General features: G+C 37.6%; 3 protein-coding genes across 9 annotated transcripts; 1 reads left to right on the top strand and 2 right to left on the bottom strand.

Moving 5' to 3' along the window:
- Positions 1 to 2,798: 2,798 nt before the first annotated feature.
- Positions 2,799 to 8,293, bottom strand: LOC103329889 (RING-H2 finger protein ATL46-like). 7 transcript variants are annotated; one of them, XM_089051266.1, is made up of 2 exons: positions 6,590 to 8,293; positions 2,799 to 2,815 (listed from the first exon to the last, which is right to left on the bottom strand). In XM_089051266.1, the coding sequence occupies exon 1, from the start codon at positions 7,763 to 7,765 to the stop codon at positions 6,593 to 6,595; it is 1,173 nt and encodes a 390-aa protein (XP_088907392.1). In that variant the 5' UTR covers positions 7,766 to 8,293; the 3' UTR covers positions 2,799 to 2,815; positions 6,590 to 6,592. The 7 variants fall into 7 exon arrangements, with proteins under 7 accessions (XP_088907392.1, XP_008230634.2, XP_088907391.1 ...); XM_008232412.3 differs by lacking the exon at positions 2,799 to 2,815 and adding an exon at positions 4,907 to 5,027; XM_089051265.1 differs by lacking the exon at positions 2,799 to 2,815 and adding an exon at positions 5,783 to 5,962.
- LOC103329888 (uncharacterized) lies at positions 3,492 to 4,261 on the top strand. Its single transcript, XM_008232411.3, has one exon. It carries the CDS (start codon positions 3,636 to 3,638, stop codon positions 4,116 to 4,118), a length of 483 nt encoding a protein of 160 aa, XP_008230633.1. The 5' UTR covers positions 3,492 to 3,635; the 3' UTR covers positions 4,119 to 4,261.
- Positions 8,294 to 10,174: 1,881 nt separating the features above from the next.
- Positions 10,175 to 12,917, bottom strand: LOC103329890 (uncharacterized). Its single transcript, XM_089051268.1, is given in 3 exon segments — positions 10,175 to 10,960; positions 11,197 to 11,410; positions 11,412 to 12,917. Coding segments are annotated over 3 exon segments (1,908 nt in total). The 5' UTR covers positions 12,531 to 12,917; the 3' UTR covers positions 10,175 to 10,385.
- Positions 12,918 to 15,492: the final 2,575 nt, after the last annotated feature.

Raw genomic sequence — 15,492 nt, forward strand, 5'->3', positions numbered from 1 at the left:
AGGTAGCTAATGGGTCGAGGATTTTCGAGTTATGAAGTTGGGTAGAGTGGGGTTCGGTATTTATAGATGAAATATATGGTGAGCTTGTTTGACTAATAAAAAACGAGAGAGGAAAAATTAGAACGCCAATTCAGACACGTATATGCGAAATGGTTCCAGGTGAGTAAGCAGGAACGAGATTTAAATCCAGGGAGACAGATTCAACATGGACTTTATAGCGCCGTAAGGTACTATTAATTTGAATATATGTGCCTGGTCGTCTAGGTTTTTTTCTTGCTTTGACCAATATCTTCTCTTAGGACTTAGCCGCTCTTTGACTTGTCACAAATACAACTCTCACAAGTTAATTTCGAAGTCTGGTTAAGCGCTGCAATATGTTGATAATCTGAGTTTTTGCCATGTGACTTCCTGCTCATTGAACTACATATATGTTTATGATGACTAAAAAGAATTGACTGATTCAGCAGCAGAATATGCAAACATATATATTACTTTCTTTTCGTTCTTTATAAAACAACGATAGTATTTTATTAATAAGATAAACAAAAACAAGTACAAAGCAACTAAAGTGCCGAATATATATACAACTTCTACAGTGACCAAACGCTACAAAAAGTTGAATTGATCTGGATCAGCAACCAAAAGCACGTGTATTACATTGTGACTGTTTGATTTTCATACATTATTATGTAAATGACAAAACGAGATTAATTTTTAACTTTTAAAATTGATCATGTACGTAGTCCAAGTAAGCTTTGAATACTTAGTAGTTAAACCCATATAGGAGTAGGCCAAGTTTGATTCGACTTATTCCAACAATAATTATTAACAATGGAAACTTATACCAAGTACCCGCAATATACATCCAAGATACTGTTTAGCTAGGCTTTTTCAAAAGGATCTATCACTTAAGATAAGGAAACTGGTAATCCTTGAGAAATCTTTTTTAATTTATTCCTATTATGTGGAATGCAAAATGAGGTAATTAATTATAATAAGAAAGAGGAGATGTTTTCCAAAATACCAGATTTGACATTCATACATGCGGGAGGAAAAAGAAGGGAGAAATTTGAGAGAGCAACCGGGTCATTATAAAATTGGTGAAGAAAGAAAGAGAAGTTGATCTCCTCCAAAGTCAATAATGTGCTTAATGTCCAAGCCAAGAAAGAAAAATGTTGCTTAATGTTAATATATTAAACGTGCTTCATGTATAGGTTGATTTACCGGTGTATTTAATTGAAATTTTAAAAGATTATTTTGAGATAAATAAGTCTTGTGGTATTTAATTAAAACTTTTAAATGATATAAAATAGTTTTGTGGTATTCCATTAAAACTATTATGATTTTTAGAAGAGAGTGACCAAATCTAGTGGTATTCAATTATGACTTTAATCAAGTAACAAAAATTCTTATGGTATTCAAAATCTCGCTAATTTCAAATGACTTTTTTAAATGTGGAATTGTATGAGAGTTTTTAGTGTGAATTATAAACACTAAACCTATCTCAAATCCCACCAAAACCCATGAGAACACTTGAGTTGTGTGGAAGAATCTATTTATTGGACCATTCGCCTTTTCATTCTTATTATGTACTTTGTTAGTTTAATTTGATTTCTTCACATCTATTCATCCATAATCTTTGATTTCATAGCATGCTTTGGTTTTGGAGGTCGATTGAAACACTATTCCATAGTCATATTTGGTTGTTACCACAAGTTCAAGGGCATGCTTAGAAATGGAAAGAAATTATTCACAGTTCTAATGGTAAAGAATCTTCTAGTGTAGTGCCAGGAGAGATGGTCCCCAATATAGTGGACTAGATAGATGACTGTTACAAGTTCATATGTTGGTGAAGCTATCGAACTTTTAGGCATCCCAAAACTTTTATTTTGAAGCTTGCACATTGTACCATGAGTAGAAATGTGCCCAAGAATGCTTTACAGAAGATGCATCATGTTCCTTTTAGGGAATTTACAATAAGCTAATTGTAAAATTAGTGACCCCATGCGTTCAGACCAGGTGCTCGACAAAATGCTGTACTGAAACTATGTAATGTATTTGTTAGCAACTATCCAAAGCAGTTTAGTTCGCAACTCTTAAAGATTATTAAGCAAATATGTATCGAAAGCCAAAATGAAGTAATTTTGTTTGTACTCTTTAAAAGTTTGTTGTGATTTGTTTTCTATTTAAAAGATTCATCACTTACGATAAGGAGACTAGTAATCCTTGATAAATCTTTTTTTATTTATTCCTATCACGCGGAACGCAAAATGAGGTAATTAATTATAATAAGAGAGAGGAGATGTTTTCCAAAACATCAGATTTGACATTCCTAGCACGCAGGAGGAAAAAGAAGGGAGAAATTTGAGAAAGCAACCCAGTCATTACAAAATTGATGAAGAAAGAAAGAGAAGTTGATCTCCTCCAAAGTCAACAATACATTATGCTTCATGTCCAAGCAAAACAATTTAATGTGCTTCATGTCCAAGCAAAGAAAGAAAAAGTTGCTTAATGTTAGGTTAATTTAGTCAACATATTTCCTTTGACAAAATGGAAAGAGATCCATGGAAATCTAATCTTCACAACGTTGTATTTATTTTTAGCAATTTTACAAAAATAGCCAGAAATTAAGGAGAGAAAACGAACAGAAGAGAGAGGTGACCGAAAAACACGTGTTATATTTTCTGCCATTTTTTCTTGGCCAGAATCCAGATGCATCATGCATGCAACAGGTAGCGCGCGCAATGCCCAGTGCCCAATGCCCAATGCTGCTGCTGATCAGTTCATTTTCTAACTTGAGTTAAAAGCAGCCAATCTATTTAGTAAAATTAATTAATTAACAATAAACAAGCTCCTAATTGATGAACCCTCAGAATTATGAATATGATTAAATCAGAGATTCCTCGTAGTATATATAATATGATTATACCACCACCGACCATTGCCTATTTGATTCTTGGATGTCAGTTAATGCTTTGGTGCCAGCTACAGATTACGAAATGACCAAAACATAATCACGCACTGCATGTGACCATATATATGATCAGATAAAAACTCGTATACCATGAGAATAACATTATTTTGTTATTTTTAGTCAATTATATTTCATCACGTTTGATAAAGATTCAACATAATAATGCATAATTGGATGAAAATAGTAAAACAATGTTATCCAGTGTCATTCAAATCTTTTGTACCTGACTTGTTGCGCCACAGCGGGACTATTTGCTAATTAAAATCACCAAATTCGGGCGTTAAGCAGTTAACTTACAATCACAATAATATTATTGTTTTTAATTAAAGTTATAAGCGTTAAGTTGCATTTCTGTATCTGTTTTTGTTTAACAAGCAAAGTTCGTACAAAGATGGAAGCCAAATACTACAAGGAGGAGAAGGAAGGCCCCGTAATTGACACCTGGGGGCCAGTAATGCATTTCCATGTCCAGCGAGATTTCCGTTACAAACCGAGAGACCTGTATTTCTCACAAATCATATATATTCGTATACAAACACAAACACAAACAGGCCGACCAACCAAAGGGCTAGAGCTTGCAGAAACACAAGGATTTAAGGAACCGCCTTAAATCCTTAAAAACATTCTGATAGATTAAGAAGCCCTAGCTAATTGTCAATAAATGCCGCCGAAAACCGCCGCCTACCAAGCCGTTCCACCTCCAAAACCGGACCTTGCCGAATCCGATGATGTCGAGGAGTTGATGTCCGCCAAGACAAGCGGGTGCTGTTTATGGATGCCCTGCTTCGGCTCCGAACCGTCCTCCATGGACGGGTCCTGGGAGCGGATCCGGAACAGCGGCGACCACGGAGATCCGTGGTGGAACCGGGGCTGGAAGAAGATCCGGGAGTGGTCCGAAGTCGTGGCGGGCCCCAAGTGGAAGACCTTCATCCGCCGCTTCAACAAGAGCACCGCCAACAAGCGCTCCTCCAAATTCCATTACGACCCCATGAGTTACTCCCTCAACTTCGACGAGGGCCCGGGGCAAAGCGGTAATTTGGACGACGATTACTTGTACAGGGATTTCTCCTGTCGGTACGCGTCAATTCCGGCCTCCGCTAAGTCGTCCATGGATTTGGAGAAGGACGGGCCCTCCTTCACGTGAGAGTCACGTGATGATGATGAGAGACGAGAGAGAGAGAGAGAGTGACAGTGTGTGTGAATGAGAACGAAGGAAACGGAGGGATATTCGGTGCGCTAACGTGCGCTGCCGCGGAGTTCTGCGGGAAAGTTGACGGAGGAGGAGAAGAAGAGAGAAAAGCGCGGCGGTTGACTATTTTGCTTTTTAGGGACCCGTGACTGTCGGTTGACTCGGGGTTGTAGGTTCAGATTTTTTTTCCATTTTAATTGATGTTATTTTATTGACCGAAGTAAAAAAGGGAAAAAATTGAACAATTGATTTCTAACGAATTTTTGTGTATGTGAAGGTAAGCTTTGTGGTTAGGTGCAAAACAAACATTACGATATATATAAAAAGTTTTAAGTAATTACAAGAATAGCATGTGTTAAGCCAACCGGCTATGACGGTAAGTCCGTCCTTCTATACAGAGAGGGGCATTCGAACTTAGCCTAACACATGTATACAATGTAAAATATAAATTAACACATCAATTATCTATATAATTAGGCTTCAAGGTCAGTAATCATAGTGTCACACAATCTTGTATTCTTTTCTGGCTTACTACCTTTAACTGATGCAATTCCCTCCTTTTTCGTTGCATTATTTCCTTTGTGTTTTTGAGTGGCGTTGATACCTCCTCGTACATTCAAATCAATAAAATCCAAAGGACTGGAACTTGTTAATTATTAGGGCCCTACTGATTTGCACATCATGCTCTCACAGTCACTCACTCAGCTATATCCACTACTGCTCCCTTTATTTCCCCTTCTCATCACTACTGTCTCTTCTTTCTGCAAGTCATCCCCATCCCCCATCATCACTACTTTCTTCATCCCCCATTCCATTATTATCTTTTCTTTCTGGAAGCACCTTCCCAATCACAGGGCATTTCGTCTGCACATAGATATGTGTAGGTTCACGATTCATCACACACACAAGAAGAACCAAAAAAATGACACGAGTTAGGCTTACAATGTGCCAACCTCCTTGCACCCGAGTTCGACTATCATCTTCATACATTAGAGTAATTAGAATATCAAACTTGACCATCTTTATAAAGCGACAACTGGGTTGGGCTTGGCCTATGTACAATAATACGACACATCCTAAGCTATAGCCTATCTATAAGGGACGAATCACTAATTTCCTATATTATTTTTTTGGGGTCAACATCACTAATTTATCTTATTCTGTGATTTTAGTTTGCTTGTCTGGACATCCTAATGTTACCTATCAGCGGGAACATGTGGAGCGAGCTCAAATAAAACAAGAGGTTGGGTTGGCGCCTTGGTGACCGTGTGCTGCATTTTCCTTCTTTTTTTGGGGTGGGGGCCCGGGGGCAGGGGGGTGGGGGCCTAAACAAAACACTATTGTGGTGGGGGTGTGGGGGTGGGGGGGCCCTAACAAACACCATCATTCAGATTCACCATGAATTGAATTCAATATCTACATATTCGAATGCAATCTCAAAATAAACAAAAAAATAAACTAACGCCATTCAAATCTGTTTCTTGGTACAAGTTTGAAGTTTTTCATTAAAAAAAAAGAAAAAGATTTTTATCAATATTTTAGCATTTCATTTCTAGAAATTTTCACATCTGATATAAATCTTACCCTATTTGAATTGAAACTGAAATTAACACAAGGGATACAATGTGGAAAACCTCTGCTCAATTTGTGAAAATTATGAGGGGATTGATTTCAACATGGCCACATGGGAATGGCAAAAAGTGACCCCACTACAGCCAACATTTGAATAAAAAGTTTCTCATTTCAGGAAAAGATTCTGTGAGTACAGAGCTTTCATGGATCCCACCACCACTGCAATCCTGTCCAACTTCCCTACCGGTAAATTATGTCTAGTATGTTAAGATTGCATTAACATTATTCTCTGAAAAAAGAGGGTTTCCCGATCAATGCATCAAAAGGCAAGAAAAAAAAGCAAATGCACAACCACAAATTTGTCAATTCAGGGCAAAGGTCAAAACTTGTAAGAGGAGAGAAACCTTCTAGCTGCAAGCATTTTAGTTTAGACTCATTTCCATGGACTACAACAGCATTTCCATTTTTCCAGCCAAGATAACTTTGGTAAACTTGAGGTTAAATAAAAAAAAAAGCTAAAGCAATCCCTGTGATCAGATGAATATTTTTTTTTCTTTTTGTAGCACACAAGTGTTCATAACTTTGTCCCAACAACAAGAATGACATAACCCATATCTCAGATGGTGTTCACCAACAGAAAGCCAATATAGTCATTCCCTAAAATTAGAAAACGCCTTCTTCACAAGACATTGTATCCTGGTTTGGTTTCAAAGGGCGCGATATGGCACACAATCAATCATCGCAGATACATAATTAGCATTACAAAAAATTTTGAGAAGGAAAAACTAGACTGAGGTGTAACAAGCTTTGATCATTGGACTATTAAGCAACCAAGGAAACAATAAATAAAATACCTCTTATTCTGCTCGCATTCTTCCCATCCATGGCAAGTCTGTATTAAGAGAGGAAGGCATACCCATCTGTGTATCAATAGAACTCGAAAACTTGCCCTTCTTTGACCAGAGCCAGATCTTGGAAACAGAATAGCTTTCACCCTTAGTCACACTACTGATCTTCTTTCCCTCCACATCACTATCAATTGAAGGATTACCATCGTGTTCTATCCCTCTTGTTAGCTTTATATTGCGGTCTGGTTGATCATTCGATAAGGGAACCTGAAGGTCTGAATCACCAAGCACATACTGATATGAACCCATTGAAAAACATCTTCTTGCATCCAAATTACTGCTACTAGTCTCTCCTACTCCAGTCTCCCCTCCTACCTCAACATCTACCTTTCTAAATTTGCCAAGTCTCACAGGCAAAATCCCATTTTCAACAACAATTTCCTCAATGTCCATGGTCTTTTGCCTAGTAGTGAACCCGTTTTCTCCATTACCAGGATACCCTTCTTCTTCTCTATACTCATCAAAATCATAAATTGGGTTTTGAACCGAATAATCTGGATTGAAGAGGGTACCCCTGCAAAGAGGACATGTTGAATTTGACAGTAGCCAAGTATCTATACAGTTGATATGGAAAGCATGGCTACACGTAGGAAGCAATCTGAGCTTGTCCTTTTCAGAAAATTCACAAAGACAGACAGAACAATCAAACGGCTCTTTCAAACCCACTATGTCTCTATATTGGAAAACAGGAAGAGCATCAATAAAAGCTTGATCTAGACCAGAATCATGAAGGTGGAAGAGTTGCTGCAGCTGTCTCTGAAGAGCATCAGATGTAGAAAGTTCTGGGTACCTATTCGACTGAGGAGAAGAAGCTGAGGAAGATGGGTGCTTTGTAAGAAATCTAACGAGCAGGTGCAGCAAACCAGAGATGAAGAACAGTACAGCCAGAATTACTATTATAAAAAGAACAGCAGGACTTATTTTTGTACCAGATGATGCTGGTGGATTCGAATCTCTATGAAAATTAGCAACATATGGGGGCGTAGAGGGAAGAGAGAAAGGAGGGGGGTAGCTCAAATAACCATCTTTCAGCTGGATTTGATGCTGAACCCAAGACATCTTCAAATGGGTGTGGCCTGAAAACCATCTAAGATCTTTTCCTTCTGACATTCGACAGATCATATATATCGTTGCAACCAAAGACCATGCTCTTCTCTACTCAGAGATCAAACACAAAACCAACTTATTTTGCAAGCAAGCGAAGCTAAAGTCAATAACTTTTTCTTCCATCATCACCAGAGTTTCATGCCGCCAACAACTTTAGAACATGGCAGTAGCAGTAACTGCCCAAATGGTGCCAAAATTTACTCAACTTCTTTTGTAAGTATGAATTCAATTTCCATATCAAATTGACTGATTATGCGAGAGAAGCTGACAATAGAATATGTGTAATGAAAAAAAATGGAGCATACCTAACTTGATTCCAGGAAGTCCGCCATTCATGTATTTTCAAAAACTCTGGAACTTGATGATGCTCTTGCTGTGTTTTGCAACAGAGAACCCTAAAGACTCAGGCTTTTTGAGGCACTTAAAATTATATAGCGAAAGAGAAGAGGAAAGTGAGCTTGGGTTCCTTTCTCTTTCTCTTTTCTCTCTCTCAAAGTGTCACTTTCTCTCTCTAAGTTCTTGATTGAACCAGAGAGGCCAGAAGGGTGACAGTGGCGAGAGTTCCTAAAGTGCCAAAAAGAGGAACTAAAATATCGCTCCACGTGCTCGTGGGAGCGCGTGAGGGTGTTATGGTCAACCGCAAGCGACAAAGTGCTAACCCTCAAAACATGGGCTTCGAGGTGGGCCTGTCCTGATTTCAAAAGTCATTCCAGTGGATTAGGGTGTAGGATAACGAACCAGGTGGCTGAGTTCTTTTCTAGGGCACACCCAAGTGGCTGAGTTTTGTTAAATTAAATTAATAATGACAAAATTTTGGTAGTGTTAGAGATGTGACACCCAATCTAATGTTTTTTACTCAATTTGTATAAAGAATCTCATATTTATATCCACAATTTTTTTTTCTTCTTCTAGGGTTTACATCCAAGTAGTTTTAGGCAAGAGGTAAGCAGCTATGATGTGTAAACTTTGGGTCCGACTTTTCGGTATTATGATGTAAATTATCAACTTAAATTTCTTACACAATCAATTACCTAAAAAGAGGGAAAATTTAAAAATTTGAAGAACATGGGGTAACAAAGAATTTGTTTGATTATAGTTGTGCAATTATTCAACTTTTTGTTGTACCTATATTTAAATTCAACTAATATGTTACAATTATTGAGCATTTAGGTTAAAGATGTAACGTGCAAGGGGGGTTTAAATGGAGTGTGCCTTTTTTTTAAAGACATTTATATTGAGAGAGGCTATAACATACTAAATTCACACACACTCTGCGGATCTTAGGACTCGAACCAAAGATTTTTTCTGAAGGAGTAATTGCTCCAAACCACAATACCATTGGGTGACTTGCAATGGGGTGTGCCTTTAAAGTATGAAAATATGAACACTTTATCTTTAGTTTAAAGGCAATTAGGTGAGGATTTTGGATAACAATCACATTTTAGTTGGAAAACTGATCACAAAAATGACAAAGGAAGAGTGTTTGCTGTAGTTAGGTGAGTGAGACATATAATTCCATATATTCTATTAAAGGCTAGTTTGGCCAGATGTCTCTCTCTCTCCCTAACCATCCTCATTTCTGTTTAGTTTGCTAAACATAAATAATTGCCATTTGATGATGTTTAATTTGCCACGCAAACTACCTGCTACTGTACAGGATAATAATTTCTCATCTAACTAGCCAAATCCTTGCCAGTGGAGTCCTTATCAGTGGTGACATTTTGATTACGAGTTTGATTTCCTGTTTTTACCAACTACAGGGCAGGTGGCAAATAATGCATAGTGTAATGATTTTAAAATGTTTTTATCACGCAAAGATTAACTAGTGTAGTAGTTTAGAGCAATTGTTTCTTCAGGAAACGTATTCGGGGTTCAAATTTTAACATTTATGTAGTATGTGTGAGTTTAGTATGTTATTGCCCCTCTCAATTAAAAATGTCCACAAAAAAAAAAGCTTTTGCCAACTGTTAGCTAATCTCTAATATGCCATTAGAGAATAGGTACAGATTAACATAGAATGAATTTCGTGATCTTCAAGAATGAGTATCTTCACATGATGAGCATTAAGCTTGGATGGCCCAACTTTTGGGGCATAATGTGTGGACCAAAGCCGTTGACTTCTCATTTTGAGTCGACATCCTATGTCTAGTAGGTTTAAGAATCAGTGCTTGTTAGGTCCGCTCTTTCAGAATGGAGAAAATGTCCATTTTGGTTTTCACCTTCATCATTTCTTGCTTGACTATAACTAGAAGCGTTTTCTTGTGAAAAGGGTATTGGTGCACTACCAAATTTCTGTTCAAATTCATGATTTTGTCTGTTAGCTCATAGCACTACTTCAAATGGCAAGTGAGAAAGTTTTACCTTCATCACTTTCATCATTCCAAAAAGATTTAACTCAGAGAAAGAGAAGTAATGGGTACAATATCAGAACAAAAGAAGACATGTTAATAATAATAAACTCAGATCTTACTCAAGACATGAGAAAGTGGTTGAATCGTTACTGCTCTGTCATGATCTTATTAGTTGAAAATACAATTTTTTTTTTCTTTCTAAAATGATATGCTATTATGGATTTACTGCTACATGGAAATACAGATATCCAACTTTGATTTGGAAAAAAATTATATTTTCCAAATCAAAGTAGGCTCCTAGACTGCGGATCATAGACTGTGGATCTCTCTTCTTCCTCTCTTATGGCGTTGATCATTAGGGCAACTTGGTTCATGCTCGGCCTAGCCTCTGCAGAACGGTTCACACACTTTATAGCTACCTGAAGCAAGTTCACCATCATCTCCTCGCTTGCATATTCTGACATTAAGGACTTGTCAAACACTTCTGCAGTCCATTCCTCTCGAACCACGGAGTGAACCCAAACTGTCAAATCAACCCCATTATGCTGCACAAGTTTGCCTGTAAGGAGCTCAAGAAGGATCACTCCAAACCCATAAACGTCTCCCTTAAAGGTGCTGGAGGCCTTGGCCCCTGAAGCCTTGCCCAGCATGAAGTTGTCTTGATCGTTGATTTCCATGAGGCCATATTCGCTTATGCAGGGCTCCATGTTCTTGTTCAGCAAGATGTTGGAAGATTTTAAGTTTCCATGAGCAATCCCTTCCGCTCGAAGTTCCTGATGCATGAAAGCTAATGCTTCTGCAATGCTAGCAGCAGCTGAAAGCCTGCTGGTCCAGTCAAATGCTTGGCCCCTATGGCTTCCTGAATCATACAGCATACAACGTTAATTAGAATCCAAGAATCTTATTTGTTTCTAACAAGTAAAATATTGTCATGTCACATGTCACATATCACATCATTTCGTAATAACTAATCACAAATTCATTGCCACATCATTAGGAATTTTTTTTTGGGTGTGACTATAGTATTATCGATATTAATTAGGGGTTCACTTAAGGTATCATCAGCAACTATTTGGGAAAGTGCAAAATGTTTACCGTGGATGAGCCTGAATAGGCTCCCGTTCTGCTGATATTCATAGACCAGAAGCTTCTCTTGTTTGGAACAGTAAAAGGCAAGGGCCGGCAACACATTAGGATGCTTTGCTTGGTACAACCTCTCCATCCTCTGCTTAAAATCGTTGCTTGAAAGTGCCCAATCTTTAATCCTTTTCACAACCAGGACCATCCCATTCTCAAAGATGACCTTGTAAGAGGCTACCATACTTGCCTCTTCCAAGCAACTCAGCAGGGGCTTTGAGCAAGTCCTCAAATTTCAACCCATTGACCACAGGGCTTGTAAGGACTATGAGCGAGGAGGAAACCATATCTGCACTCTCATCAGCTGAAAACGTGACCGAATATTGTGACTTACTCAAACCTCCTTTGTACTCACTTGACGCAGCACTGAGTTTGCTGGCGCTTTCATCAACTGCTGCTACTTTGTTCACTGCATCAACCTGATCTTTGCTTTTCTTTTTCCTACATATCCTGAGAACTACTAACACAAGACAAACTAAGGCCAACACACCATACCCCATGTATATAAACATTTGATTTTTTGAGACACCCTTTTTTGTGTTCGAGTTCTCATTCGCTGTCGTGGAGGAAGATGAACACTTGTTTGGCAATGGATCTCCACATAATCCAGGATTACCAAGGAAGCTGCTTGCAGTAAGAAAGCCATTCACGTTCGGAATTTGACCTTGGAAGTTATTGTTGGAGACATTGAATGTGTCAAAGTTGGAGAAGTCGAAATTTGGTATCTGCCCGGTAAGCTGATTATCTTGAGCAAGGAAGGCTGTGAGACCTGAAATCCGAGACAACTTTGGTAACTCACCAGAGAACTTGTTGTTGGAGATGTCAAGCCTTTTCAGGTTATTCAACGCAGCAAGCGACTCAGGAAGGTTTCCTGAAAGCTGGTTGCTGCTTACAGTCAAGCGAGTGAGCTGATCACAGTTTGCAATCTCAGCTGAAATTTGTCCACCAATGTCGTTGTCATCAAGGGCAAGGATGGTAAGATTGGCGGCAAGAGATCTCACGTTGCAGAGTGAAGCAGCATCAAGCGTGCCAGTGAGGTTTTTGCCATTTAGAAACAGCTTTGTGACAGAAACGTTTTGAGAATCACAAATTACATTCTGCCACTGGTCCTTGCAAGGATCAGAGGAAGTGTTCCAACCCCAAGTGAGGCCAGGTTGAACACCATTGTTAGAAACCTTAGCAAGGAAGATGATAAGTGAATTCTTAACCTCATCCTCCACAGAAGTTGAACTGTGGAGGAAGAGAGAGATTGAAATGAAGCTCACCCAGATGGAGATTTTGTTCATTTTCATTGATCTAACCCTTCATGCAAAGAGGGTTTTCACCGTATGGCATATATGGGATTGTGGAAGAAGAAAATCTCAATGCTAATGTGGTTGCCGGCTCTACAATGAGCATTTGGATTTTTATTGTTTACCTTGATGCTACAGAGTATGCATATAAAGCCATTGGTTAGGATAACTAATATTTCAAATATGGCGCCGGCAGGCCAAAAAAAGTTGGAAATGTTCTGTCAAGTCCTTTTTGACGAGGTTAGGTTTACAGTGACAATGTATACACTAACAATGATTTTGGATTATCATAATCCTAATTTATTAACAGTGGTGAAGTTGATCTTGTCACCTAGACTTTATGATCCAATGGCTCACAAGATGTCATCAATCTTTGACCCATTAACAGGGGATGCCATGTAAATTGTAATACAACTGCACGAATACAATGCAAAAGCAGTCATGGTCCGACAGTGCTGCACTTGTTTAACTAACAATGATTAAGAATTGTTCTTTAATAAGTCTTCCTTAGCTTTCATGCATATTTCTTAATCTACCTATCGCCTATCAACAGGTCCATCGTAGTGACTGCAACCTTGGCTTGAGGGAATATTGGAGTTCACAAAACTAAAAGCATAAGACAAAGATGAGCTCAAGCTGAAGTCGATATTTCTGAAACAGATTCGCAAGCATCTCGTTCGGCCCAAATCTAAATAGACAACGCTCTTGCTAAATGCCAATTGATGCATTATTAAAATCATTCGCAAGCATCTCGTCATGTCTTCTAATCCCCCTCCCTCAATATCGCTTGTATAAATATATAAAACACCAACCTTGTTAAATTGGCTGCATAAATTACAAATACTTGCAGATCTTTACTTAAAAATAGAGAGGAAGCTTAAATTCATTGCATTGTTTGTTTTGCTATGATCCAATTTACCTGAGCATATTCTGGAGAGATGCATGTTATCATCATATATCTAGTCTCTAATTATCTTTTCATGATTGTACAAGAAATTGGACAACCACCAATGTCATGAACTTTTTTAAGCAGACGGGGAAAAAATCCTTCATAGATCTTCATGTCTAGCAATTTCATTAGCACTTGAAGCAGTCTCTGTCCATCTCTGATATCCTCATCACTCATTTCCTCAGTCCTCTCTTCTAACTGAGTACTATCGGTAATCTTCTCCTTCTTTGCATAACGTCCACAGTACTCTATTATTAAATCCTGCATCAAATAAAGTTAAGACATCATTCCAAATCCATTCAATACTTGTAATTTTTCTTTTAAAAAAATTCATCTATTGGTTGTAATATATAGTACTGGGATTTGAACATTTTCCTCGAGCAAACCTCTCATGAACCACCACCCCAAAACAAGATAATGGGATCTGCAAGGAAAGTAGCAGATCTAACCTTTCAATTTCTGGATATAAGGAGTACATGAAGTTTACTTGTACATTATTGAGATCAGTACGCTTCGAAATCCCCAACAGAAGATCAAAGGCAGTTTGCCACCAGCATGTTTCTAAGACATGAATGCAAACTTTGAAATGATTGTAAAAGTTTGCCAGCATGTGTGAGTATGAGAACAATTTAAACACAAGAAGAAGGCATTTTGTTTGTAAAATGTTTACAACATTTAAAACACAAGAAAGCATTTTGTTTGTGCAAGTTTATACAGTTACCACCAAACATTGGACTCCATGATTGGTTGATAACATCCAGGGACCTGCAAATTAAAAACAAGAATTCAATCAACTTAAAACAACTGACCTAGGTGAAGTACATTGGCAGATTCAAAACAGACAAACACTCGACTTCCAGCATTTCCCTAGAAATATCAGCAAGCTAGCTAAAAAGGAAAAAAGTCAGGAACAAGTTCATCTTTCGTCTCATTGCAAACAAACTGCTGGAAGGTCAGCTGTTCAAAAACACAGTTTTCCCAGATTTAATGAAACCAAGGAACTCATTGTCATAGACGTTGGAATATAAAAAGGTAGTTGACATTATTACATATATGTTTTTGTTCATCAGCATTTGGCTACAACATTTTGTTCGTAAACACGACTGGAGAGAACTTTTTTTATAAAAGCAATAGGGTAAATCACTTTAAATTAATCTAATCTATAGAAACGGGCCACCAATTAGCCTAATCTATATGTGTTTGGTGTGGTATATTGTACTTTTGAACAGTAAAAAAGCCCCAAAATTTTGTGGTCTTGTCGGGTGGAAACGACTTTATATATACATTCAAAATATTTAAGTAGTATAGCTGCGCGGATATTCTCCTTAAATAAATTAGAATACTTAAATAGTATAGCCGCGCGGCTATACTTCTTGAATATATTAGAATATTTAAATAGCATAGCGGAGCGCCTATACTATTTGAGTATAGTATAATGTTTAAATAATATAGCCTGGCGGCTATACCCCTTGAATATATTTTAATATTTAAATAGTATAGCCGCGCGAGAAAACTTTAAAAAGGATATTTTAAAAGTACAGCCGCGCGGCGTTATATTTCTGTTTAAATAGTCTAGCCGAACGGCTGTACTCTATAAATAGACTATTTTAGAAGTAAAGCCGATCGACTATACGCTATAAATAGAATTATTAGAGGTATAGCCGTACGGCTATACGCTTTAAGTAGGGTATTTAAATAGTATAGCCGTTCGGCTGTATTCTGTAAATAGAATATTTTAAAAGTATAGCCGCGCGGTTATATCCTTGAAATAGCATAATCTTGATTTCTCTTTTTTAATTACGTTATTTAGTAGTTATGTTTTAATTACTATTTAATTAGTGAATAATTAGTATTTAAATATTTGATTAAATTGAAAAATTAAAAATAATAATTACCATTTATTAAGTTAACTAGCCTATCCGCACGCGCTTTCGCGCCTGCGATAGGCTTTAAAATATAAAAAAAAATAAATGAGAGGCTTTTAAAAAGAAAAATAAATAAATTTATTTTAGA

Source organism: Prunus mume, linkage group LG4 (assembly GCF_029339155.1).
Source record: "Prunus mume cultivar Tortuosa linkage group LG4, ASM2933915v1, whole genome shotgun sequence".
Lineage (NCBI taxonomy): Eukaryota > Viridiplantae > Streptophyta > Magnoliopsida > Rosales > Rosaceae > Prunus > Prunus mume.